The 25478-nt window shown below is 26.9% G+C and overlaps 4 protein-coding genes across 9 annotated transcripts; 1 reads left to right on the top strand and 3 right to left on the bottom strand.

Annotated features, from left to right (window-relative positions):
* Positions 1-1305: 1305 nt before the first annotated feature.
* LOC111032369 (WD repeat-containing protein 48) lies at positions 1306-8901 on the bottom strand. Of its 2 annotated transcripts, XM_022312666.1 has the most exons (11): positions 8536-8901; positions 8212-8431; positions 7784-7999; positions 7421-7716; positions 7166-7351; positions 6043-6225; positions 5863-5970; positions 5651-5750; positions 5230-5587; positions 4875-5166; positions 1306-1413 (listed from the first exon to the last, which is right to left on the bottom strand). In XM_022312666.1, exons 1-10 carry the CDS (start codon positions 8587-8589, stop codon positions 4878-4880), a joined length of 2010 nt encoding a protein of 669 aa, XP_022168358.1. In that variant the 5' UTR covers positions 8590-8901; the 3' UTR covers positions 1306-1413; positions 4875-4877. The 2 variants fall into 2 exon arrangements, with proteins under 2 accessions (XP_022168358.1, XP_022168357.1); XM_022312665.1 differs by lacking the exon at positions 1306-1413 and having other exon boundaries at positions 4527-5166.
* An 882-nt stretch (positions 8902-9783) lies between these two features.
* Positions 9784-12044, bottom strand: LOC111032347 (60S ribosomal protein L7). The gene is made up of 6 exons (XM_022312633.1): positions 11910-12044; positions 11615-11711; positions 10928-11103; positions 10768-10858; positions 10449-10703; positions 9784-9922 (listed from the first exon to the last, which is right to left on the bottom strand). Exons 1-6 carry the CDS (start codon positions 11921-11923, stop codon positions 9812-9814), a joined length of 744 nt encoding a protein of 247 aa, XP_022168325.1. The 5' UTR covers positions 11924-12044; the 3' UTR covers positions 9784-9811.
* A 1389-nt stretch (positions 12045-13433) lies between these two features.
* On the bottom strand, positions 13434-19329 carry LOC111032346 (ADP-ribosylation factor GTPase-activating protein 2). 3 transcript variants are annotated; one of them, XM_022312632.1, is made up of 12 exons: positions 19067-19154; positions 18877-18968; positions 17781-17972; positions 17570-17701; positions 17113-17247; positions 16927-17043; positions 16397-16549; positions 16184-16314; positions 15967-16113; positions 15200-15524; positions 14019-14222; positions 13434-13910 (listed from the first exon to the last, which is right to left on the bottom strand). In XM_022312632.1, exons 2-12 carry the CDS (start codon positions 18949-18951, stop codon positions 13890-13892), a joined length of 1632 nt encoding a protein of 543 aa, XP_022168324.1. In that variant the 5' UTR covers positions 18952-18968; positions 19067-19154; the 3' UTR covers positions 13434-13889. The 3 variants fall into 3 exon arrangements, with proteins under 3 accessions (XP_022168324.1, XP_022168322.1, XP_022168323.1); XM_022312630.1 differs by having other exon boundaries at positions 13435-13910; positions 19103-19329; XM_022312631.1 differs by having other exon boundaries at positions 13436-13910; positions 15200-15515; positions 19067-19328.
* A 396-nt stretch (positions 19330-19725) lies between these two features.
* On the top strand, positions 19726-24905 carry LOC111032374 (FAST kinase domain-containing protein 1, mitochondrial). 3 transcript variants are annotated; one of them, XM_022312670.1, is made up of 11 exons: positions 19726-19774; positions 20270-21037; positions 21100-21386; positions 21489-21847; positions 21973-22294; positions 23281-23432; positions 23505-23747; positions 23806-23956; positions 24041-24164; positions 24227-24398; positions 24452-24905. In XM_022312670.1, exons 2-11 carry the CDS (start codon positions 20275-20277, stop codon positions 24654-24656), a joined length of 2778 nt encoding a protein of 925 aa, XP_022168362.1. In that variant the 5' UTR covers positions 19726-19774; positions 20270-20274; the 3' UTR covers positions 24657-24905. The 3 variants fall into 3 exon arrangements, with proteins under 3 accessions (XP_022168362.1, XP_022168364.1, XP_022168363.1); XM_022312671.1 differs by lacking the exon at positions 19726-19774 and having other exon boundaries at positions 20270-20367; positions 20457-21037; XM_022312672.1 differs by lacking the exon at positions 24452-24905 and having other exon boundaries at positions 24041-24174; positions 24227-24336.
* The last annotated feature ends 573 nt before the right edge of the window (positions 24906-25478 follow it).

The raw sequence follows: 25478 nt of genomic DNA, 5'->3' as shown, positions 1-25478 counted from the left end.
TATTCAAATTATTGATCATACGCAAACTCCTGATGGAGTATCAGCCGAACCAAAACCTAAATCTATTTTTAAACACCAAATGTAAACAATTTTTCATACACGCGCTTAATGATAATATGAAAATATAAAATATTCATCATTTGAATTTATACCTATTGGCTATTTTATTTTAAGTAATAAATAATGTAATAATAACAAATTATTTTTGAACAGCGGCCCACCGGGAAAGCCCAGTCCGCCCCTGGTTCGAGGGCCAATTAAACACAGAAATTAAATTATTAAATAATGATGCTACACAACGAGTTTGATTTTAGGAGCTTTTAAAAAAGAAATACTTACAATAATTGGTTAGCTACTTTCTTGTGTTCAATACAATAGCATTGTATATTTGTAAAAGGTGGATATCTCTAGGTTGTATAGTATAGTTGTCGAGTATATCATTGTTATGGATGTGTTATATTTGAATCAAACGACCAATCATTGCATGTGAAAAACGATTCTGTCATTCTGAGTGGAGACGGTGTGTCATCCTAGCACGAATGTATAAAAATAAACAAATCTAATAATTAAAAGCCACTAAATATCAAATATTGTAAAAAAATTTAAATCAAACACTCATAAAAAAATAATGATACTGTCCGATGAAAAACTAGAAAAACTTGTTGGCATTCTTCTATTAAAATACCTAATGTTAGCTATAAAAACAACTTTTTTTTAATTATTTCTAATTGAAAAACAATTTGCAAGTTCTCGGGATTTTGATGAATTTTAAAAAACTTTAAAGTTATCGTGCCTATGCATTTTGTTCAATGCTTGAAGTTTTTTTACTAAGTGAAAAAGTTTTTATCTTCAATAATTTGTTGTCCGGACTGAATACGCTACTGATGATTTCTCATTTATGAGAAATGACTTCATCAGGCATATAATTTTTGTATGTTCCGGTGACACACCAATTAATCCTCGGTGTATAGCAACTTAGTGATAAACTGATAAGCATAGTGCATCTCCGTTCCCTACCTGTCGTTGTGACTTTTGTGACAGGCGAGCATAAAATACATTCACCAGATGAAAGGTTGAATGTATACCTAATGTGTAAATCAGACTTTATTTGAACATCGTACTAATACATTACGGAGATTTACACTCTGGTCCCTCGGAATGTTTGGAGGCCGGCCATCGCTAGCCATCGGTCGGTGGTCTGCACCGTCAGGATCAGCAGGTTGTTGTTGGACGTCCGGAAGTAAAGTCCCGGACTGTAAGTGCAGCCGGCTCGGTCCACGTCCCGCCATAACCGTAATGTGATGAGGTCAGAAGAGTCGATCGAGTCACACTGTTTGTGTCCCAAAGTGGCCATCACAGGCGTGCGCAGATTTTAAAAGCTGCAGGTAGTGCCCATACATTATCATCGGCCCTCTAAAGCAACAACTTTATAAATACGACACATCTAAATTTAATTTTTTGTTAATGTCTTGAAGCCCTGCTATGTGTGTACTATGTACACAATATTTAATTACAGAGTGTTCGAAAGTGAATTATTCAATTTTTTTCAAATTCGTTTTAAAAATATTATTTAAAATTGAAAGTGTTGATTTGGGTATATTTATGACAACTATATGGGTAGTATGTTTGAAGCATAGGGCGCTTCGGCCCATGAAAAATCACAGGGAAAGACTATCTTTTTAGGAACGAGAGTAGGTGGCACGCTATAATAGTGTTTCGTGTTAGTACATTATATTTGGGGCTGCTTCAGACAGTCTCATGTCTATATATTCTTAACCTAGGTAGATGGGCATATGTAAGCCGGGCCCGCGGTTGCCATTTTTGTTGTAAACTCGGACCGATAATTTTGACCGATTTTAATCCGCGTTTGATTCAAAAACTAAAAGAAAAAACAATTTTAGATATTTTTTGCTATTGTAGCTATACAGCGGAAATCAGGGGGGAGGGGGTCTCAAGTCTTTGCTCCTATTTATTTTTATTTTTGAAAAACTATTATTTTTTCCTTAATAAATATGGTCAAATATTGTTTTAAAAAAATGTTGTGTATGTATATTTGTTTGACAATAGAAGTAAATATTTTGATTGAAAAAATTCTTATTTTTCTCAAAAGTGCTTTCGTTTACTTTGAACAGTAAATCGACTATCATTATTTTAGATATGAACTATACAAAACCAGAGGGCTTGTTTCAGCTGTAAAATCGTTTTGAATTCAATAAAGTCAATAAATCATTACAGGTGTATACGAAAAAACCATTCTGGAAGGAAGAAGTGGACAATTTGAACTTAAACGTTTATTAAATGAAATTGAGCTCATGACTCTTTGACGAACTAAAATTGCTGTAAATACAACTTAAATAGACATATCACATTTTCAAACCTTACACTAGTATTTAAATTGAAAATTGTACGGTCTTAAATACAAAATAGATTATGAATTTTTGAGATTATGAATACCTGTTAATAAAAAAAAGGTGGGAAAGTATGTACTGCTCTACTGTACCCAGTGGCGTATTCAGAGGGGTAGGGGCTTCAACCCCCCCCCCCAAATTTGTCCCGGTTTTGGTATAGATCTAATATAATAAAAGGCATAGTACAAACATTTATACTTCTGAAAACAATTTTAAAATTTTACGTATTATCAGTTATTTGTAGAGGTTATTACAGTAATTACTATTAACAACCTAGTATAAGGCAACGGATATCAAATTCTAATTTACACTGGTTAGACCCCCCCTCCCCCCACTGAAAAATCCTGGCCACAAACTGTACGCCTGCTGTGTGGGTCACTGTAATGATATTATTGCTACCTATTAAAGTATTTTATTTTATTATTAGTAATACAAATACTAGGAATTAATTTTTTCTGATTAATATTGCGTTTGAAAATTTCATTGCGAGTATAAAATATAATATCATGGGTACTTCACAAGTTTCAAGGTTTCAAGTAGGTACTCACAAATAATATTTTTAAATGCCCAACTGTGTTTATACATTTAATAGATTTTTTGGTCATAGTATAATGGTAAGAGCCATTTATGAAAATTGATGTCTTAATATTTCAATTGTTAGCTATAAAAATGAACGTTTTATAAGTGTTTGACTACAAAATAATTTGAAAAATGTCATGATTTAAAATTTTTATATTTTTTGGTTTCAGTATAAAGAACAATTAATGAGGAACCTTGTATTTGTTTTTCTCTAAACTTCTTGGCTGAGCACACAATTATTGAAAAAAAATCTAATCAATTTTGCGCAGTATGTAAATAAATATTTACATAATTTTTTATAAAAGTACTTGATTTATGAGAAATATTAAAAAAAATTTTTTATTATTGCATAGTTTAATAGTTATAAATTAATAAATGTTTCTCCCTTCAACATGAAGTGTAAATAACTATAATATATAGGTAATACGATTTAAAATACCTAATGTTGACTAATAATTATTTAATAGGTATTTTTACAACAATAAAAGTAAACAATAAATAATAAGTATGTTTGACAAAATTAAACGTACATACTATTTCAATCTTAATTATTAAAAATTATTTATTAGCATTCAGTGATAGGTATACGAATAAGTAAACAATAATATAAGTAAATGGTACTTTTTAAATAATAAATAATTTCAGTCATTATATACAACAAAATATTCATTTTTGTGTAATAAATAAAATACAAGTTAAGTAAACCCAAATGGTTTAAAATAATAAACTTATAAATTGGAAACTATGATGTTGCATTAAACATGATTAAATCAAAAAACAGTTTGTGTATATACATTATATACCTTCTCTAATTCCCTACATAGATATGTGATTCTAAGGTAGAGATAATAATGATGTTATATATTATGTACGTACACACAATATAAGTACTGGTAAATATGTACAACTATTTGTTAAAATCTTTATTTTCAATAATGGACAAAATCAAATAATATATTAACGAATAATAGTTAATACCTATAATGGAATCAATAACTACCAGTTAATATCATAATTATGATAACCATATCAGATGTTATAAATTAATCGTAAACTAGACATATTTTAAGAGAACAGTTCAAATATTATCATACAATTTGAATTTTTAGTCCAAAATGTACCAAAAATATTAAATTCATTTTGTATGATTAATTTTAGAAAATAGTTACATGTAATTATTGTTATTTTATCAATTAAAAGTTTTTAAATACACAATAAACTATATATTTTTTAAATATTGTTCTGATTACCTATATAAAGTATATCAAAAATTATATAAGAAATAAATTGTGTGAAAAAAATAATTAATAAACATAATTTATGCCGTTTAATATTTTCCAATTCAGTTTGTTAAAAAATTAATATTTTGACTACTTTTATAGTATTTAATATGTATTACATTAGGTAAATTTATTTTAGATAATTTGTATAATTTTGCATACGTTCATAATGTGTTATCGTTATTATAATATATCTAAAATGAAAGATGATTAAAAAAAACAAAAACAAGTCTTTTTTTCAAATATTTATATAAGTCTTAGGAAAATAATATAATCAAATTAAATTTGATTTGATGCCAATAATTTTTACATAATAATATAATTTAATAATGTTTGGTAGTATGTACAGGTTAGTTAAAATAACACTTATTTTCTGAGTGTGATATGAATTTAACGTTTAACATTAATACTTTTGATGTGAATACATTTTATAACTTATAACAATATTATCATAATTGAATATACATTTTTTTTATTTGCAGACAATGGAAAATGTATCAACAAATGTATGAAAATTGGTTGAATTTTATCATAATAGAAAAATAACTAAATAAATAAAGAATAAGAAGAAAATAACATAAATAAATAAATTATGAAGAAAAATTACTTTTTAATGTTTGGCCTTGAAGTATATTGTTAAATCAGCTGAAGATTTCCAAATGAAATGTTTCAAAGTCCTTAAATCCATTGTAGGAGAAAGTATTTGATCATTACAACTTAGTTCAAAATTTTTCTCTGGTGTATTTCCTTGTAGATGATTGCTTATGCAGTCTGAGGTTTTGTTATATGGACCACTTCCATCATTTTCAGACAGCTTTTCATGGATATACTCAGCTATTTTCTGAACTTGAATAAAGTCATTTGCCACTAGGCGATCTCGACTCGGACGAAGAGTACCACTGCAAATTTTTTTTTTTAAAGGTTAATAACGAAGATAATTAAATACATTAATCTAAACATACTTTTTTACAGGCCTTATGCAAGTATTTGATAATGGCACAAGATAAAACGATATCTTGAGGGCTTTAGGTATACTTTTTTCAACAATAACATTCATAACCCATGCGGGAATAGTTTCATTTAAAATTGAAACATCATTTTCATCTCCGGCCTGGCTGACTAACATCCTATACAAACACCGACCACCAACTTCACTTATCATAAGAGGTGTATGTTTAGGAATTCTACAACACTGAGAATCTAGTTTTGTCTGAGCATTGAGTTCAGTAGACTGGGCTCCATCAGAAGACCCATGATCTGTTTGAATGCGATTAAGCCAATTTTCTAACAGTGATCGCAACATCCGATTGCCATAATTTACTAATAAACACAAATTATATTTCTTAAGTATAGGAAACTACATTAATTCATTATTATAATTACCTCTTAAGTTATCATCTGTAACATTAATTCCTGCTTCCTTAGCAGAAACCCAAGCTGCAAAACAATCGTTTTCATCTTGTCCTAAGTGAATCGTAAGCATCTAATAAAAATATAAATTTTAACATTTAACATTATATTATTTTTTATTTCTTATATTTTGTTACTTTAAATACTAATATAAATTATAATTAAGCAATATAAAATAAATATACCCCAGTTTTCAAATCAACACTAAACCAGTTTGGTATATATATAATACGATGTCTTTTTTTTATTTCTTCATCAAAATCGACTTCACCTAGATCTTGAAGTTTAGAAGCCTACATAATTAAAAATAAACATCAATTAAATAATTGAATGAATTATTAAAGGTTAGTTTTAAGGAAAATAACCTTAAGGACATCATAAACTGCAACATTCTTTTCTGTGTCTTGTGTCAGTATAGTTCGTTTATCATTCAGTACATGGTATTTTCGTATAGCAGCAGCTCCTTTAAGTGTCCTAAATGGTTCTTGATTGTATGGTACTGTTGGGACATCTTCAAAATCAGCGGTTTCATCACTTTTTCTTAATTTCTGTTAGAAAATGTCCCATTTAAATTAACATCAAAGCAAACAATAATTTTTTTGTTATGTTATTAATAACTAGGATTTGACTTGAAGGCAATAAAATTAATAAAAGCCACTTAAAATGTAAAAAGACATTTCCTGTACATAAAAAGCAATTAAAAAATATAACAGGTTACCTAAATTGTGTTTAAAAATATTTACAATCATGTACTTCTAAACAAAAGTATTTGTTTTCAAATCCAAATCCTATAAAGAAGATGTCAGACCAATACTGGTGACCCACACACAAGATACCAAATTTGTGTTTGGCAGAACCAGCACTGTCAGTGACAGACTGAACTTAAATTTTATATGACTCATTTTCATAATTAAGTTATCTTACCACCCCTCCCATTTTTACTTCTAACAGAGTTATGATGTAAGTAAAATGTGGCCAAAAAAGTGCCAACAGGTCTGAGCATGTAATTCTGCGACACAGTCACAAGATGGCACCACTCACTTTGAAAAATTGACACAACTGTGTCAAAATTAAGCCTCTGAACACTGTGTTGTTACTTTGATAATATTAAGAGTTAATTCGCCCATTATCAAACTTTTAGTTAAGAACATTACCTGTGTCCCTACGTTGGCTATTTTATAATACTTTAATTCTTGTTGAAGTAACGAGCTTGTACATTATTAAAATTTAAAAATGCTCATACAATGTATTACACCTTAAAAATGTTTATACAATGTATTAAAATTATAATATCTTAAAAAAGCCAACGTTGGAACACAGGTAATATTCTTAGCTTAGTTTAAGAATAGGTGAATTCACTCTAATATTGAAAGTAACAACATAACGTTAGTTCTGTTAAGCATACATTTTTTTATGTTGTGCTAACATTCTTTTAATCAGCATTAGTTCTTTATCTACATTTAACAATTTGCCAAATAATATGCTTACCCAGCAATTAATTGAGGACTCGGATGTGGCTACCCAAATAGCACCCATATCAGGAGTTGTAACCATCTTTACAACTGGAGCTGACTCATTGCATATAAGTTGAACTCTATTAGGATTTTTTAAATCTGTCATATAAATTTTTTTATCACGACCACCAGATACAACATGGGAAAAATTTTCAGTTGCCTATGAACAAAAGAAAAAATCATTGAAATCATAGAAAAATTAATTTAATTTTAAGTAATTAATTATTACTGCTAATGCCCAAACTCCTTCTTTATGAATTCTTAATGTTTGAATGCATTGTTGTTGTCCTAGAGACCATAGTTTAATAGTTCCATCAGAACTACCCGATAGGCATTGTGTACCATCACGATTTACCACCAAAGCTTTTACATTGTCTGTGTGACCTATCAATTTCATCATACAGTCACTTGTCCTTGTGTCCCAAACTCGTAAAACTTTTTCTGTACTTCCGCTAATTAAAACTGTACCACTATTGTTCATTGCCAAACTGTAAATAGAGTTTTTGCTACCAGGCAGAGAAGCCGCTAAACATAATATATAACAATTAATAATAACCAATCTTTATTATGTTATACCTCATATATAACATACTTGTAACAGTATTATTGGTAGTAGTTAAAGTAGTCAACATATTAACATCCCACATGAATATTGTTTTGTCTAAACCAGCTGATGCGACCACTTCTTTATCTCGAGCATATGCTAAAGCTCGAACATAATCTTTATGAGTTCGTAAGGTTGATAAACAAGTATTTTCTTTCCGAAGTCCCCATAATTTAACAGTGGTATCTGAACTTGCAGAAATCACTGAAAACATCAAATTAAAATTAAATCATAATATAATAGTAACAAAAAGTTTTAAAGGTAGCAAAAGTATATTTTTAAGAGATTATAGAAAAATTTGAAGATAACAATCGGTAACAAGATATTTTTTTACACTCATTAATTTATAAAAATACTTAACGTACGATTAATAACATTATTTTAGATCCAAAAATCATTAAAAATTTTAAACTTACAATAATTTCCACCACAACATAGTACAATATCATTGACCCAATCTGTATGATGTTCTAAGGACCGTAAATATGTGGCTTCAACATTATCTCGGACATCCCATTGTCGTATTATACCATCTCGACCGGCTGAGTATAATATTCCTTGCTTAGAATCCAACTGTAAAGAATTAACACCAGCTCTATGTCTACGCTCTTCTTCATCACGAATAACAAATGAAATCTAGTATTGAAATTAAAAATGAATAGTTTTAAGTATAGTGTGAAGTCATTAAATTAATTTTCTTCAAAACACCTATATGGATTAAACAATTAAATCATCATTACTTGAACTTTTTTACGCCCAGGCTGCGCAAGACAATTTTTATGTAAAGTACTCATTGTGTACTATAATTATGGCAGAAATACGAATATCCAATGCATTTTTCTTTCAATCTATTGAATCGATAAGACTAAACGATCCTTAAAATGCAGGCGTTGGTTATTTCTCTTCTTTCAGTTATACTTAAAATTACTGTTCTGATTCTATAAGACATTTAATACATTCAATTAACAGTTTCGAATACCGATGGGCGATAATAAACAGAAATAATATAATATATTTATATAATAATTAATAATATGCTATTTATGCATTATGCGGAATTGCGGAACAGAATTTGATTAAATCTTTGTGAAATATGAATTTTTATTATTAAATAGATCTTATCATTTTAAATGTAAGTGCAATATTAGGCGATAAGATACCATAATATCATGGCCCAAAAAAATAAAATGTTATCATTTATTTTAAATTCCGAGTTTAACTCATTGAACTATTAAGATAGATTTAGGTCTATGATCTTAAATAATTTGCATGATCTAAGATAACTATATAGATTATGGACAATAAAAATGCTCATACCATGGGTCGAATATAGACTTGACAAATAAATGCCTTAATCTTAGGTCGTGGCTATAGTTCAATAGTCGTAGGTGATACTAAAACTATAAATATGGCAATATTTGGTTAGTCTTACAAATAAAATATCTGAAGTGTGACCAATGCTATATCAGCTTAATAATCTTTTCTGATTGAAGAATCCACTGATCAAAACGATTTCCAATCCTTTACAAATAACATATTTACCAATAAGTCTTAGATAGACTACGTATCATCCAGTACTACTCACTCAATTTTCAAGGCACTAAGCATCAAATTACAGTAAAACTTTTACGTGTTTATCCACCATTATATATCTCATTACATATCTCACAATCATGATTTAAAGATGGAGTTTTAAGTAAGAAATACCCATTTAACTATATGTACCATACATGTTAAGTTCAATGGAAATAAAAAGAATTACATTTAAAGGGTGTCATCTTTCTGACTATTAGAAATTCAGCAAACCATTTACCACTTTTTGTGAACAATACAACCTTCATTATTTTAGGCTGGTTTTAGGTACAAGATAATTGACCAGTTACCATTACAACTAAACAATATTTCTTCGTATAGCAAGAGATGTTATGAAATAGGAATATAGGATCTGGTTAAAATAACAACATAATATTATTAAAATGAAAAATAAATACAATTTTTGTAAAACATTTATTGTAATTAAACCATTTTTCTCAGTAACTTGTTAATGGTATCTTCACGGTTTCCAAAATCACCACCTTCAACATAGTGATTGGTCTTCTTACGCCAGCCTCCAGTTGGGGTGTTTAACTAGAAAAATAATAATAAAATTAAAATAGATCAGTGGAACATGCAATCAAAATTATTTACTACTTAAATTTTGGTGTGCATATACATAACACATAATTTTTTATTAACTGGGTGGCCAAACTTGTTCACTGTTGAAGATATAGTATATTTTTTTTTAAAGAATACATAACATTTTTGATAGAATTCTTTTGGATACATTAGGGACAGGGTTACTTGAAGTATAATAATAAATTCTTACTAACAGAAATACTTTGAAAATGACTGCGTTCGACTATTTTATTACCCAGGGTACATAATATTCAAAAATAAAGTATGAAATTATTTTTAGCAACTAATGAAATATTTTTTCTGGGTATATAATTATTTATGAGGCAAATATTATTTAAACAACAAGAATATTGAAAAACAAAACATATCACTTCATAATTTGTTATATGACAACTTGGAAGATGTAACAGCTAGACTGATGTTATACCATGGATGTGTCAATATTATGAGTAAAAAGTTAATGGAATTTTACACTTACTTTGAAAGGCCAAAGGAAGTTCATTGCATACTTGAATCGACGATCAGCTCTATATATACAATGAACTAAATCTTCCGTGCATATGATACCATATTTTCCCAATTTCTTTTCGATCATTTCATTGTTAGTGATTGGAATGCGTTGTCCCTTGATTTTGGCAAATCCTCTTTTGTAGACCAATTCCCTCACACTCTTCAAGTTAGGGTATCCCCAAGTCACATATGGTTCACAAATTCTCAACATATTTAATGTTGCCTAAAAATAATAATAAAAATGTTAAGAAATAATACTTAGTATTTACATTTAATTGTATTTTTACTTTGTTTAATTTGATGAATATTCCATTGTTGATCTGACGTAATCTGAACAGTTGCAACACTTTCTTCACTTTTGGAGCTACTTGGTTTACACTAAAATATTATTTTAATAAATGTATTAGAAATTATATTTTATTAAGAAGATTTATAATGGAGACATACCCACGAATACGCATGATGAATGCTAATTTTGGTTCTGGGGGAATATAAAAGTCACCAGCCTTCTTTGCATTTCTTGCTAAACGGATTTCTTCTCTTTCCTTCATTCTAAATTCCTTAACATAAGCCTCGGCGCGTTTAAAATACTTCTTAGTTTTCTTCACGCGTTCTTTACGTTCCTAGTTAAAAAGAATAAATAATTGAAATTTGATAAACTAAATATATGGCATTGTAAGAATATTTGGTATAGCACATAACTAGTATCAATAATACATTTAAAAAACTGATATGGAATATAAAATGTTATTGAATGAAACATTTTCATTTTCTTAAATAGTATTATTTAAATATTAAAAACAAAATATTCTGTTCAAAATAAAAACAATAATTAGGTACATAGTAAGTGAATTTTTGGTTTAAGTACCTACATCATTAAAGTTGCAAAAGTCTAATAATGAAATAAATCAATGTAGATTCCAATAGAACAGAATAAGATAAAAAATATTTTGAGCATTATCAATAAATATAAAAATTGTATTCTTGGTGGATATAATTTCAAAACTTAGAAACCTAAAAGATATTCCCAATTCATATTGATTCTATACAACATAGAAATTCAATTTAAGTCGGTGAAATATCTTAGGAAATTAATATGTTGACCAATATAAATTGAGCAACTTGGTTACATACCTCAATAGCTTTCTTCAATGACTTAAGCTTGAAAGCTGTGCGCGCTTTGCGTCTTTTGAGTACAGACTCCGGCACGGCCGGGAGCCTTTTGGGGGCACTGTAAACATAAAATTCATGTTAATATAAATGTTTTTCACAAACATATAAAAGACGAAATTGACGTTCACATCGATTTCCATTGGACAATAATTATTAAAACGTAAATGTTTGAATAACAATCTTTCAAAATTCATATACGAATTCAGAATACGTCTTTACGTTTAGAGGATTAATAAAGATGAAAATTGTTACTCACTTGTCATCAACCATTTTTGCAGAACGGGATGGAAACGATCGACACAACAAGTAAACAGTAAATACTTGAGTACTAAAAGGAACAATATTCTGGGGAAATGTTATGTTGAAACTGAATATTTGAGGTTAATATTTTACCGATGAACGCGGTTACAGTGTGACCGTTTTAATCATGGATTAAGAATACACTGTAATGTTATCATAATTCGACTCACGGTCTTAGAAATGATAACGAACATCCATATTCCAATAATTCCATATAATACAGATAAAGATAATAAAAATGTTCCGAATCCGAAGAGATTTTCTTCGTTAGGTTCTCGTAGTATCGTACCATCAATGAGCTTTCATGTACCACTAGTGGTACGCGTACCATAGGTTGAGAAACGCTGAGTCTAGACGTAGGTAGATGTTTCATAGATGTTGACTGTTGAGCCACAAGCGCCTTCGTGTTCACATTACTAATAGTATTATTTTTATTATAGTATTTCTATTTATGTAAAATTTAATGAAAATCAGGATTTAAGATTTATAATACCAATATATAAATATGTATAAGTTTAACGATCTCATGGATACTATTATATTAGTTTTTTTATTTTAACGAACTATGACATAATAAATAATAATTTATATAAGAAAATAAGGCCTGTGGTGGCTAATATCCAAATATTCAATTAAAGGCTTAGAAGACAATAATTGTTGACGCACTATTTTTGTTTTTTTATTGGGTTTTTGGTTCTTAACTAACAAGTGTAGTCAAAATCCTGTGGTAGCAAAAACATTATCTATAAAATATTTGCATTCTACTATTCCTTATTTTATAATTCTGTTTATTTTTTGAAAGTGAAAAATGTTGTAGCTAGCTCTCCTTGTTTATACATGTAATCCTATACTTATGAATTAAGATATATCTTAATTTGTGCCTATACTTAACCCTCTTTGATGACATTTCATCTATTCTGTGATATTGGTAGCTATTTGCCCCTTGGCAAAATTTTATCATTGAATTTATCAATTCCATTTACTACAAGTTTAAGGTCTGGGATAAATGATAATCTCATATGTTATTTATGAATCCAAAAAAAAAACGCATTATTTGCATGGCGTAAGGACTAGGTAAAAGTGGCATAGTACACTTGGGCTTACATTTCAAAAATTAAAAATAATTTTTTTATTATTTTTACAAAGGTTAGATATTATATAATGGATTATCTTCATAGTTTATGGAGATTGATCAATCTGCAAAACCATGGTTGGATTTTTTTGTAGTCTCCAAAGCACCATAGTAATATCTTAAAACAGTTTTGAGAGTACCTACAGTGTTTATTATATTACTTACGTACAGTAACAATTATTTATATTTGTTAACAATATTATCGATAACAAAACATATGTTCGTAGACTGACAAATTCATTGACTTGACATTTTCAACACATACATTAACCACGATACGCATAAATGTTTTCACAATTTTTAATGAAGTAAAAAAAGAAAAATGATAATTTTTGTAATAAAAGTATATTTTTTTAGTAGTCCATAAATCATAATCTTGATATAAATAATACTATAAAATAAATGTTTGGCAAGGATACTTATGTTAGAATTTAGAAATTCAAGTAATGGAGAACAATGTGTTAGAAATTACAATTTAAATGACATCAATATGATTTTTACTATAAGTTAATAATTTACAAATTATTTCTTATACTAAATATGTATATTATTATTTGTATTATTTTAGTACCATCTATTACTTGTTGTAATAAATTATCGAACAAATTAACTTTCTAACACTTTGTTTGAACATAAGTAAGCGACCTTTATAGTTGAATGTAACAATGTAATAAACTGCTTTAATTACTAATATAATAATATGAAATAATTTAAATAATTATTTACAAAATATATCCATACAACACTGATACTATAGTATCATTTATTAGATATTTTTTATCTGTATGCATTGGATCAAACATTTTAATAACCTCCATATTTTTCCTGCAAATAAGACATCTATTAATTATATGAAAATATTATGTAATTGTTATTATATGTATATGTTGTTATATTAATATACTATGTATATGTAGCTGTTTGTTCTTTTACCTGAAATGATGACATCATGCCATTAGCCAGAGATGATAATTTACCGGCTACTTTTGTTACACCTTGTTTAACGCTTTCTTTAACATCATCTAGATCAGGTGGTTGGTATGTAGAATTAACACCTGTCATTTCTTCTCTGCCAAAAAGTTCAGCAGATGAAATACTATTACTTCCTTCAAAACGTGAAAGATTTGATTTCTCAGACTACAATAAAAAAATTAATTATATTTCAAACATGAATAAAATATTGCAATCATTTTTTTTACTGAATACTCAATCGATATATTTTTTTTCTTGTATACATAATATTTTGTACCCTCCACAAGTACAAAGTAAATTCTATATCACTGTAAAATATAGTTAGCAAAAGAAAAGCAATTTTTAAAACAAAAAACAACTGCCTTTTAAAGTTTCAAACATTATACAAAAAGAAAATTCACTAAAACTTGTGTTTAAATTTGAACATAAAAACTTGTCTTAATTCACATTAAAATGATACTAGTGTTGTATGTTCAAGTAAAACCATTTTTTTTTTTGTTCTTATGCGTTCGACAAGTTATTATAGATACCTCAATAACTATAAATTATAATGCAAATATTACAATACATAATAAATAAAATAGAAAGGTAAGTTAATTACAATATCACATAAGGTTATTATTGACTATGGAATAATTTTAACATTGAATACAGCAATGAAAATCGATTTCAATCAGATAGAAATTAAATTAAATTTGATATTCAGATTTTGAGTTAACTTTTATTCTCTTCAGTAAAAACATATTTTAAATGATTATTGAGAAAATAATAGATTTGAAGATTGGGTATCTCCAGGTAAAACTTAAATTTCATTAAATTAATATATTTCAAGTACATTACTTTATAACATTAATTTTATTTATTTATGTTAAATTTAATTCAATAATATGCAGAAAATATTTTCAATCCCTTTATTTAATTGCATAAAATAAAGTAATGATAAATTTTCACATTATAGCATTTTGAGTATGAAATTACACTCTATTGCTTTTGTTACAGTGATAAATTATTATTAGAAATAGTAGTATTTTCTTTTACTATTGATAATTTAACTTATACTTTTATGACTTATACACAATTAGCAGTGCCATAATTGAAGAAATACAAAGATATCCCCTAAATATAATACAAACAGAACTTACTTGTGTTTGACTATCGCCAAAATATTGAGAAGATGATATTGATTTAGCACCACCAAATTTTTTAAAGGCTTCATTATTTTCCGAAGGTTGAGGCACTAAATTTGATGATCTATTATTTCTACCTTGTCTTCTATTAGAATTTTCATTAAGAGAGTCCCAATAATCATTTTCAGCTTCTTTGTTTACTTTTTTTGCTGGCTTTATATTATCCCAATCATTTTTAATGACATCGATGTTGGATGGCGTATATGACGATTTTAAACTTCTAATAGAATCATCAAAGTCCATAAAGTCATCACTGGTAATTTGACGATTTCTGTCCAAACAATAAATTGTAAAAAAAAAAATCAAACCAACATACTTTGGTAAAAGTTCAAAACCAATATTTTGCTCTATAGGCCAAAATTCAAAATTTGATATCATCAAAAATAAATTGTTATTTTTGAACTCCAGGCATGCATATTACCAAACTAGTAAATGGGATTGGTGTTCAATAATAAAGTATTTTTATCAGTAAATTGTTAATTAATTCAAGATTATAACAAACTAAAGAGTAAAGAGAAAATGAATTTTTTTACCTGGATCTTAAATTTTTACTAAAATGATAAATAATAATCCACTAATATTTATATCTTTAAATTTTAAATAGTTATGCAATTTAATAATTAGAGTTAAATATTTTCAGGTTTTGAATCAGAGTAAAAATGACATTATTTAAAATATTTAAATACCTATTTTTATTTATAAAACAAATATAAAAATCTTACTTATTCATCATTTTTAAAACCAGTTCAGGAGTCTTAGCATCATCAAAACAATCATAGAATTGATCTTCATTGTGGTCTAATATAGTTTGTTTTTTTACTTCTTTATCTAGTGTTGTCATATCATTTAATGCTGAATGACTAACAATACTATTAATAAAAAATAATAGTTAGTATTTACACAATTCTTACTTATTTATTGTTAAAATATAAAACTTACTTTTTTGATGTAAATCCCATTCCAAGTCTTTCTAATTGAGCAGCTTTTTTAGGATCAAATTGTTTTAATTTTTCCTCTTCTTTACTCTTCTTTAAACTTAAATCTTGATAGGCTAACCTCATTGATGACATCTGTTAACCACAAATCAATTTTTTAAACTATAAGTTTGGTATCCATACAAATTAAAAATATATATTATTCAGTTTTATGTACCTGAGTTTCTTGGTCTTCATTAGATTTCTCTACATTTTCGGTTTTTTCTGGTTCGCTAAATTTCATTTTATCAGCTAATTCTGCTTCTTTTTCTATATCAGCAAAATTAGCATGTACTTTCTGAGCACCCATACCTAATCTTTTGCCTCCCAACTAAAAGCAAACATTTATTTTATTTAACAATGAAATATTTTTATTATAATATATAATTTATATACCAAACAATTGTTATACATAATGTATCAAGATCAATTAGTTATAAATACATTAAAATAACATTTGCATATACTGATTCATCTTGGTACACCATGAGTATTAAATAGTATTTCATACATTCTGCTTATATTTTCAAAACAAAAATGTTTGTATTGAATATAAGAATTTTTATACAGTATCTATTTTCTGCCATACATTAGTTACATATTTACAAATAACTTTTTTTATTAGATCAATTAGCAATAATTATTTGCAGAACAACACAAAATACTTAACTAATTTATCATTATTCTTTACCTAAGTTGTATACTTACACCAGATCTTTTACTATGAGCTTGACGACCTCCTAATAAAGTTTTATGATCTATTGATTTTTGTGCTGCATCATTTAAGATTTTAGTGCCCCCTAGAAGTGTTGTATCACCATTATCCTAAAAAATATATACTTCTCAAAACTTCTTAATATTAATAATTAAATAAAAAAATATGAGTACAAATACTTGTTTAGGAGAAGTAAAGGACATAAAATTGTTGCTTAAAAAATTGTCATTACAAGAGTTAACATTAGTTGTGTGTTGTTCAAAGAAATCTACTGGTTTCACTTCAATTGTTTCATGTGATTGGTCTAAAAATAACTGAACAAAATATAAAGATTAATGACAAAAGCCCATGCAAATATGTTACATATACACTATTATTTCAAGGATACGCCTAATCTTTGTATAAGTATCAAATGGTCTATAGTGTGTGTAATATAGTAACACATACCTCATATCTAGTAAACACATATTGCAATCAAATGCATATACCTTTCATACTTTTTTTTTTTATATATATAAAAAGTTCATACCCAATTTTCTATAAAACTTACATTTGATTCAGTAAAAATATTTTTTCATTAAAAAATTAAATACAATAATACATAAATACAACTTTTCAGGGTGTATAAATTATTACCTGTGTTCCATACGTTTTCATTGCTTGTTTAGCACTTTGTAAAAGTTTATCTCTATATAGTTGAGCCGCCCTAGAATTATATTTTTGTTGTGCATCTTTAGATATGCAATTATGCTGCCTGAAGAAAACTGTCTATAACATATCATATATAAACTTTAAGTATTTAATGTTAAAATCTATAGTACTATATAAAAATTAAAGTAATTATTACAGCATTTGAATTTCCACCCAATTGCATTTGCCGCATTTGCAACCATGTCCAATTTGTGTCTAATTGAGTAGACCTTACAAAAGTCAAATGAACTCCCAAGCTTCTATGCACTGCAGAGCAATCCAAACAAATAAACACACCATATGTAATACTCGACCATGTTGGATTTTTTGAATTACAGTCAAAACATGTCTGAAAACAGTTTATATTATAATTTATTTTCAAAGTGAAGAATAATAAAAGCTCATTTGTATCAAATATTATATTGTAAACAGTGCTTGATTTGGAAAACAATTAAAACAGCAGCAGATATTGGTTGCGTTCCACACAAAATTAATTGTAACATTAACGTGGGGGCTTCGCCCCACACCCCCTCCAACAAAACAATACTACATTTGTTCTACAAACATATAAAAAAAAAGAAAACACACTTATTTATTAAAAACCATTCCCGGTTTCCCCATTTCAGTTTCAATAAAATAGAAATGGCAAGCTACAAAAAATAGGGAGGACTTAGTTCCTCCCTCCATATCAAGCACTGGATTGTAATCAATTGGTTTGTTGGCATTTAAATTAAAAAAGTTAACTTTATCAATACTATGAGTTTTATAGTGGTACACATTATAATAAATTACTAGAATAGAAAAATACATTTTGAATATTTATACTTTTGTAAGTTTAAATAATATACAAGCAATCACTGAAATCATCTATTTCACTAAAACATATAAAAACTTGATTATTGAAATAAAAAACTTATTGAGTCAAAAAATATATACATTTGATTCTTTAATATAATATATAAACTGAGGTATGATTTTTTTTTAAATCATCACACATTTTTCTAATCAAAATAATTTTACTTCATGTATTAACATTAAATAAAATCTATATTTATATATTATTTAATTTAAATGCACCTTTTAAATATCATATTTTTATTATATTGATCAGTCAATGATCAAGGACCGAGTCAAGGTCTTGTGCTTTGCATATAATTTGTTACACTCATATTATAATTATACACATTATAGACTATAGTGCTTAATAAAAACTTATTGAAAGTAGAGTATAGTAGTATTTAAAGCATATTTACTTTATTGACTGGCAAAGCTCTAAGCCGCTGGAATATAATTTCTATGTCTTCGCTGTTAACTTTTGCTTCAGACATAATGTTGATATTTAATGCTAATAATATATATTAAGCAAATTAATGAAGTTTCAAAAGTGATAACCACAATAGTGTTGTAAATTTTATATTATAATAATTTATAATCATAACATACATGTAACAAATTCAATAATTAATGATCTTCTGTTACCTGTAATTATGTTAATGAATATAAATGGCAATAATGTAAGGAATTTTAGAACTTAAAGACTCTTCGTTTAAGACAGAATGAAATAATAATATCATTTGCTATATAACATAAGTTTAATAAAAATCAAAACTTGAAAGTTGAAAATTGTAATACCTATTACCTAACACGAGTAACACTAGTGAGCTGAAACCCTGAGAAAATGAGAAACTCGAATTTGTTGATAAGACAAAAATTGAATCTCAAACACATTCAGTATGACCGGAGATGACGTTTACCATGAAATATGATGATGTCATCAAACAACAGAGAACTTTAAATTATTATTGAAAGTTTGGTACGATTGATCATTATCAAATTTTGTTATCAAACACATGTCATAAGCAAGCATGGACTAAGATAGTACTATCTATTGCCGTGCTTACAAGTTACAAGATAAAAATAAAAATTTGAAAATTTGAAACTTATTAATTAATATTGAAATAATGTACTAAATAACAAATGGTTATTAAAGTTAATGATTAAATTTAAAAGTCATAGTGTAAACCAGAATTATTAAAAAGACTAACTGATTTATATTTTATACTCCTATAAAGAAATTAAACTAAAACAAATTATTAAATATATTTTATTTTCACTTGTATCATGGCGTGCTATATAAATATACGTAATTGAGTAAGTATTGATATTTTTTTTAATTTAATAATAAGTATAAAGCCCATATTTTGATAAATGCTCAAATCTGTATTTAGTCTCAAAATATATAGGTTGAAAATTAAATTAATATTGTTTCTTAAGTATAAAAAATACATCATATTTTACTGACATGATAATTACAATTTCAGTTTAAATTATTTATTTTAATTGTACTACTACTATTTTTAGTTTTTGAGCTGTACCTGCAAACAAAATTATTTGTTTTCGTTTAGAACAAATGCTTCAAAAGTATCATGTACTATTTCCTTTATAACAACACAATATCAGTGGTTCTTGTTGAATCTTGAAGAAATTAGAAAAAATTTAAAAAAATATCTAAATTGTAACAAAATTCATGATTGAAGCTTTGGAACTTCAATGGCATAGATTTTTTTGTTTAAAGAAATGTATTTTAATTTTAAATATAATTCAAATATGTTGAATACATTATGCTAATTTTTTTTTTTTTGACAGGTAAAATGATACTATTTAAACGACTTGGTACAAATTTAAAAATAACTAACAAAGTTATTCACATGAAAACAAGATATAAAACCATAAATTACAATACTGTGTGTACTAATTTTTATGAAATAAATCCTCTAAAATCGGTAATCCCAATCCAGCAATTTCACAGGAAATATTGTTTTCATTCTTTTAGAGGAGATGAAACTGACAGTGATACTGAGGATATTGAACAAAAACGAGACATCAAAAATATTATATTAGCAGATAGTAATGATACACTAGCAACAAAAATAAGTGAATGTAAATCTTTGCAAGATATTTTTGATATCTTGCGAGACAACAATAATCAACTGAATTGGAAAAATATATCTATGGCTATAGCAATGGTTAGAGAACTTCAAATAATATACTACAGAGTGTGCATGTTTGAAAAGAATTTGAATTCTTATATCACTCCTGAGGATAGTTTTGAAAACATTTTAACAAATAATGATTTTTTGAACTTATTGAATTTAATGGAAGAACATTATAAGTTGATGAACATTCAATGTTTGTCTTATAGTTTATTGTGTTTACATAAAATAGGAGTTGATATAAATTGTACAGCGAGTAAAAAACTATCAAATAGACTGCAAAAAATATTAATGACTACTCCAATAGAAGACATAGAACCCTGCATACTATCCAGATTTACGGTATCAATTGTAAGTCATAGAGACCTTTTGGGTCTCTATATCCTTAAAGACATTTGGCCAATAGTTTTAAAAAAACTAAGTAAGAACCTACATTTGCAAACTCCAAATTTAATTTTTATGACTTATTGTTTGTTGTCTTAGATTTATGTGAAACTTATGAAGATATAAAACATATTTCAATATGTTTGTACAATTTGCCATGGTTTTTAAATAAATCTATCATGGATAATTTTGTTACATTAGTTGAACACACTTTGTTGAACAAACCACAACATGATGATAAAATTAAATGCATAGTGAAAGTACTGAGATTGGTAAATAGTCCTTACTGGATTAATCAAAACATTAATCTCACTAGATCATTGTTGCTCAATTTACAAGGTGTTATTAAACACATAGCACTTTATGATATGATACAGCTACAAATGGTATGAAATATGTTTTGATCACACATTCAATTTAAAATCATGCTCTAAAAAATGTTATTTTTATTTATTTATTTAAAAAATAATAATTAACAATTGTTTAAGATTATCGTGAAACAATCTGAACTGTATCAGTTATTTGAGGAAATACACAACGAGACATCTAAATGGCTATCTAAAGCAGATGTTGATACTGATATCACTGTACTTCGACTATTATCTTGTATAGTACCATCTTCATCCGCATCTCGACGAAAACATATAGAATCTTTACTAAGAAAACAATTTTTGCTAAACAATACATTCTCTCAGTTATGTATTGGACCCTTATTCAATATCATCAGAAATTTAAAAACATCTGATGTACAAATATGCAATGCTTATTGGTCAAGTGTATTGGATTGGCTAATATCTGGGAAACCCTCAATTCGTGAACATCATAAGCTATTACGAATATGTAACAGGTTAACATTTTTAATTTACATAGCTCAGTGGCATGATCAGATTGAAAGGGGTGGAAGAGTTATTTAAATTAAAACTATTATTATTGTTTTTATATTGTATAAGTTAAGAAAACTTTTTTTTATAGATACATGAATTTTAATAACAACATGTCAGGAACATACAGACATTATAAATTTGAAAACCAAATGATCAATTGGTTGAATGAGGAATTAGAGCAAGGAGTGTCAGCAATAATTCCATCCAAATTTAGTAAAATATTTTCATTTTTTATAAGCTACCCTAATGAAAATATTGGGTATGAAATTCCTGAAATAATGGTTAAAAAAGTATTGGACACTGTTGGTCAATACAGTGTTTATGATTGTTACATTATTAGTAGAGGTCTGAATACTGCATTTATAAATCGAAAAAACAAAACATCATTACCAATGTTCTTAGATCAATATGTAAGTAGCGTTTGTTTATTTGACTTTAAATTTTAGTATTAATTAATTAATATAATAATATTATTATATACCACTTTTGTACCAATTGCATTCAATATTATTTTTATTGTTTTTCGTATTTGTAATCACAAATTATATAATTAATCAATAAAGTAAAGTATTAAAATAAATAAAATCTTATATAGGTAATACATAATACACTATTTTATAAAATGGACAGTTCAAGATTAAAATCTATTCATAATTAATTTTTTTTACCTAATTTCAGGGACATAATGTTTAAGTAAGATGATTTTGCATATTTTGTTGTTGGTGGCTATTGGATATTGTCAATATTTGAAGCTAAGGTAATAAATGTTTGTATTTATTCCCTTTCTTCCCAAATATTATAAATTCCAGGATTTTTCTTTTTTTAAATAACTTAGGTTCTATTATTTCTGAACTCAGAAAAAAGACTTAACTAATTGGTGGTTTCTACAAATTATAATATAATATATTATGTATATTTTTATTCCTGTATTTACCTTTCCAAATTTTAATTTAGATTCTTTTCAAAGAGTTAATAATTATTTACTAAATCAATAAGTTATTCAATTTCATAATTAGTATTACAACCCAAAGTTATAACATATTAAATAACCTAGAATTGTAAAGAATCAATAAAATTACATTGAATGCAATTAGTATATAAACCTGAAATTTATTGAAGGAAATTGGTACATTATTAGTTATATTCTAACTTGGAATTTCTAAGCAGATAATATACATCTTTAGGCCATGTCATAGGTACATATTATATACCCGTATAATGATTGGGTATTATCTTTAGAAAATGACAATATACTGAATTAAATATATAATAGTATACTATACATATTTTGAAAACATATATTTTATATCTTAACCAATCAACTTTGATTTTGTTGCATCACTTTGTATATATTTATAATTCAGTAAAATGTTATCATTTTTAAATTCTTATTAAGGTGAGGCTGTGTACTGCACTTAACAAAAGAAGTTTAGAAATTATAAATCAAGAACCAAATTTAAGTTTAGATCAACTAAATTCCTTGTATCGAGGGTATAATCATCGATATAATGTTAAAGAACCAGGACTATTTTATAAAATACTTGATGGGTAAATACCAAATAATATAATTTTTTTAATAACATTATTTTTTTAAATATTTAATAACAAAATATTTTACAGGTATAAAAACTTTACATCTGAACATTTTTCATCTAGGATTATAAGAGAACTGACTTACAATTTAGTTACATCTGATTGGTATGATGCTGATCTCTTGGACAAATGCCTAAAGTATTTAATTAAAAATCACAAATATTTGTTAGCTGAAAACGTGGAAAAAATATTAACAGTATTTTTTTTGTATGGAGTTAATAGTGAAAAATTTATGGAATTTCTACCTTATGCCACTGAAATCATAAATAGGTAAAGTTCAGATAAAATAATTTTTACTTTTGACTAAATAATTTATCTTTATTTTTAGGGATAAGTTTAAAATGTCTGGTTTAAATTTCATGAGAGCTTCGCTTGCTTTATGTTATTTTTATAGTCTGCCTACAACCATAAAAGATTATTTATTTAGTGTCGAGTTTTTAGAAAAATTGGATGATGAGTTAAATAACTGTTATGCTAAGGTGAATTGTATTTAAATATTTATATTTAATAACTAAATTATCACTTTAATTTTTAACTTAATTTTTTTTATTAAATATTTTTAGGCTACATATCCATTAAAAGTAAGGCAATTATTAATGATATTAAATAGAGCAGTATGTATTGATTATCCAGAATTTGATGTACCGTGGTTTCATACTAAGTATTGTGAAGAAATCCAGTCATTGGGTACAAAAAAGTATATTACAATATTTATATACAAATACATTATTTAATTATTTATTTTCTAGTTCCTAAACACACTGGTTCATTTTATTTGGATGTGGAAAAAAGAGTAAGCCAATTAATTAAGAATAAAGGTTATCTGAAAACAAACTCTTTTTCTCCTTATGGATACAAATTAGATTTTGAAATAATTATAAGTAACTCAAAACGGTTTAAGAAGGAAAATAAAAATGAGAAGTAAGATTACATTTTTAAATATTTAAAATATTACTTAATACTTTTTCTACTAGGTTAGTTTTGCTTCTTTTGAATGAAAAAGATTTGCGAAAGACTGATAATGAAATGAGAGGCCTTTCTAAATTGAAGCAAAGGCATTTGGAAATACTTGGATATAGAGTTGTATGGATTAAAAAATCTATATGGAATTCCATGTTTATGACTGAGCCAGAAGCTAAATTATCTTATTTAAAGAGTTTAATTTGGAAAAAACCTTGACAGTCAAAGATGGTTATATTTTTTTGAGTTTTTGTCTGTTAAGGATAATAAATAAAATGTATTCTTATGAATTCATTTAATGAAGTATTGAACTATTGAATTATATATTTAGTTATAAATGTAACTAAAATTTACAATTTACAATTAGCAGAATACAGAAAACTCATCTATGTCATTAGTTAAAAATGAACTTCTTTTGTATAAAATATTATCACAATTTTAGTTGCCAATATAATACATATTTGATTACTGACTAAACTTATTATGCTCACATACTTTTTTAAAATTTGTATGTATATTTTGTCATTTATATGCACTCACGCTACTTCGCCTCTACATAATTATAATATTTAAAACATCTTGTCATATAACAGAAATAACAAAATAATATAACAGACCCCAGGAAAGCTATAACATTTTAGAGTAGATCACAGATATCAGAAAGGACCAACTTCACAGATTTACGATGTAAGAGTAATATATACACAGCAAGAAATAAAGTAATGAAGTTGAATTTGGCAATACAGCAAGTATACACATTGACGGAACCTCGAAATGATTAAAGGATAGGCCAGCTACGAGTAGTGAGTACACGGCCACATGTGTATGACTGTGGATACCAGACACTATTGAGGGAATAGACCATCATGACATGAGAGCGACAACTCCTACTGTAAGGGTCAAAGACGAGGATAGGCATCTTTAGGAGAGTCCTGGATGGTCCATTTTCAGACTTGATTATACCTACTGAGCTAGTACGAACTCTTCCACGCCAGTTTCTCTTTTAAGTTAATTACCTATTTGGACATTGGACTAAACTAT

Source organism: Myzus persicae, unplaced genomic scaffold, assembly GCF_001856785.1.
Source record: "Myzus persicae strain clone G006 unplaced genomic scaffold, MPER_G0061.0, whole genome shotgun sequence".
In the NCBI taxonomy this organism is placed as follows: domain Eukaryota; kingdom Metazoa; phylum Arthropoda; class Insecta; order Hemiptera; family Aphididae; genus Myzus; species Myzus persicae.
Note: the sequence above shows the minus strand (reverse complement) of the source record. Positions and strands in the feature narration are given on the sequence as shown.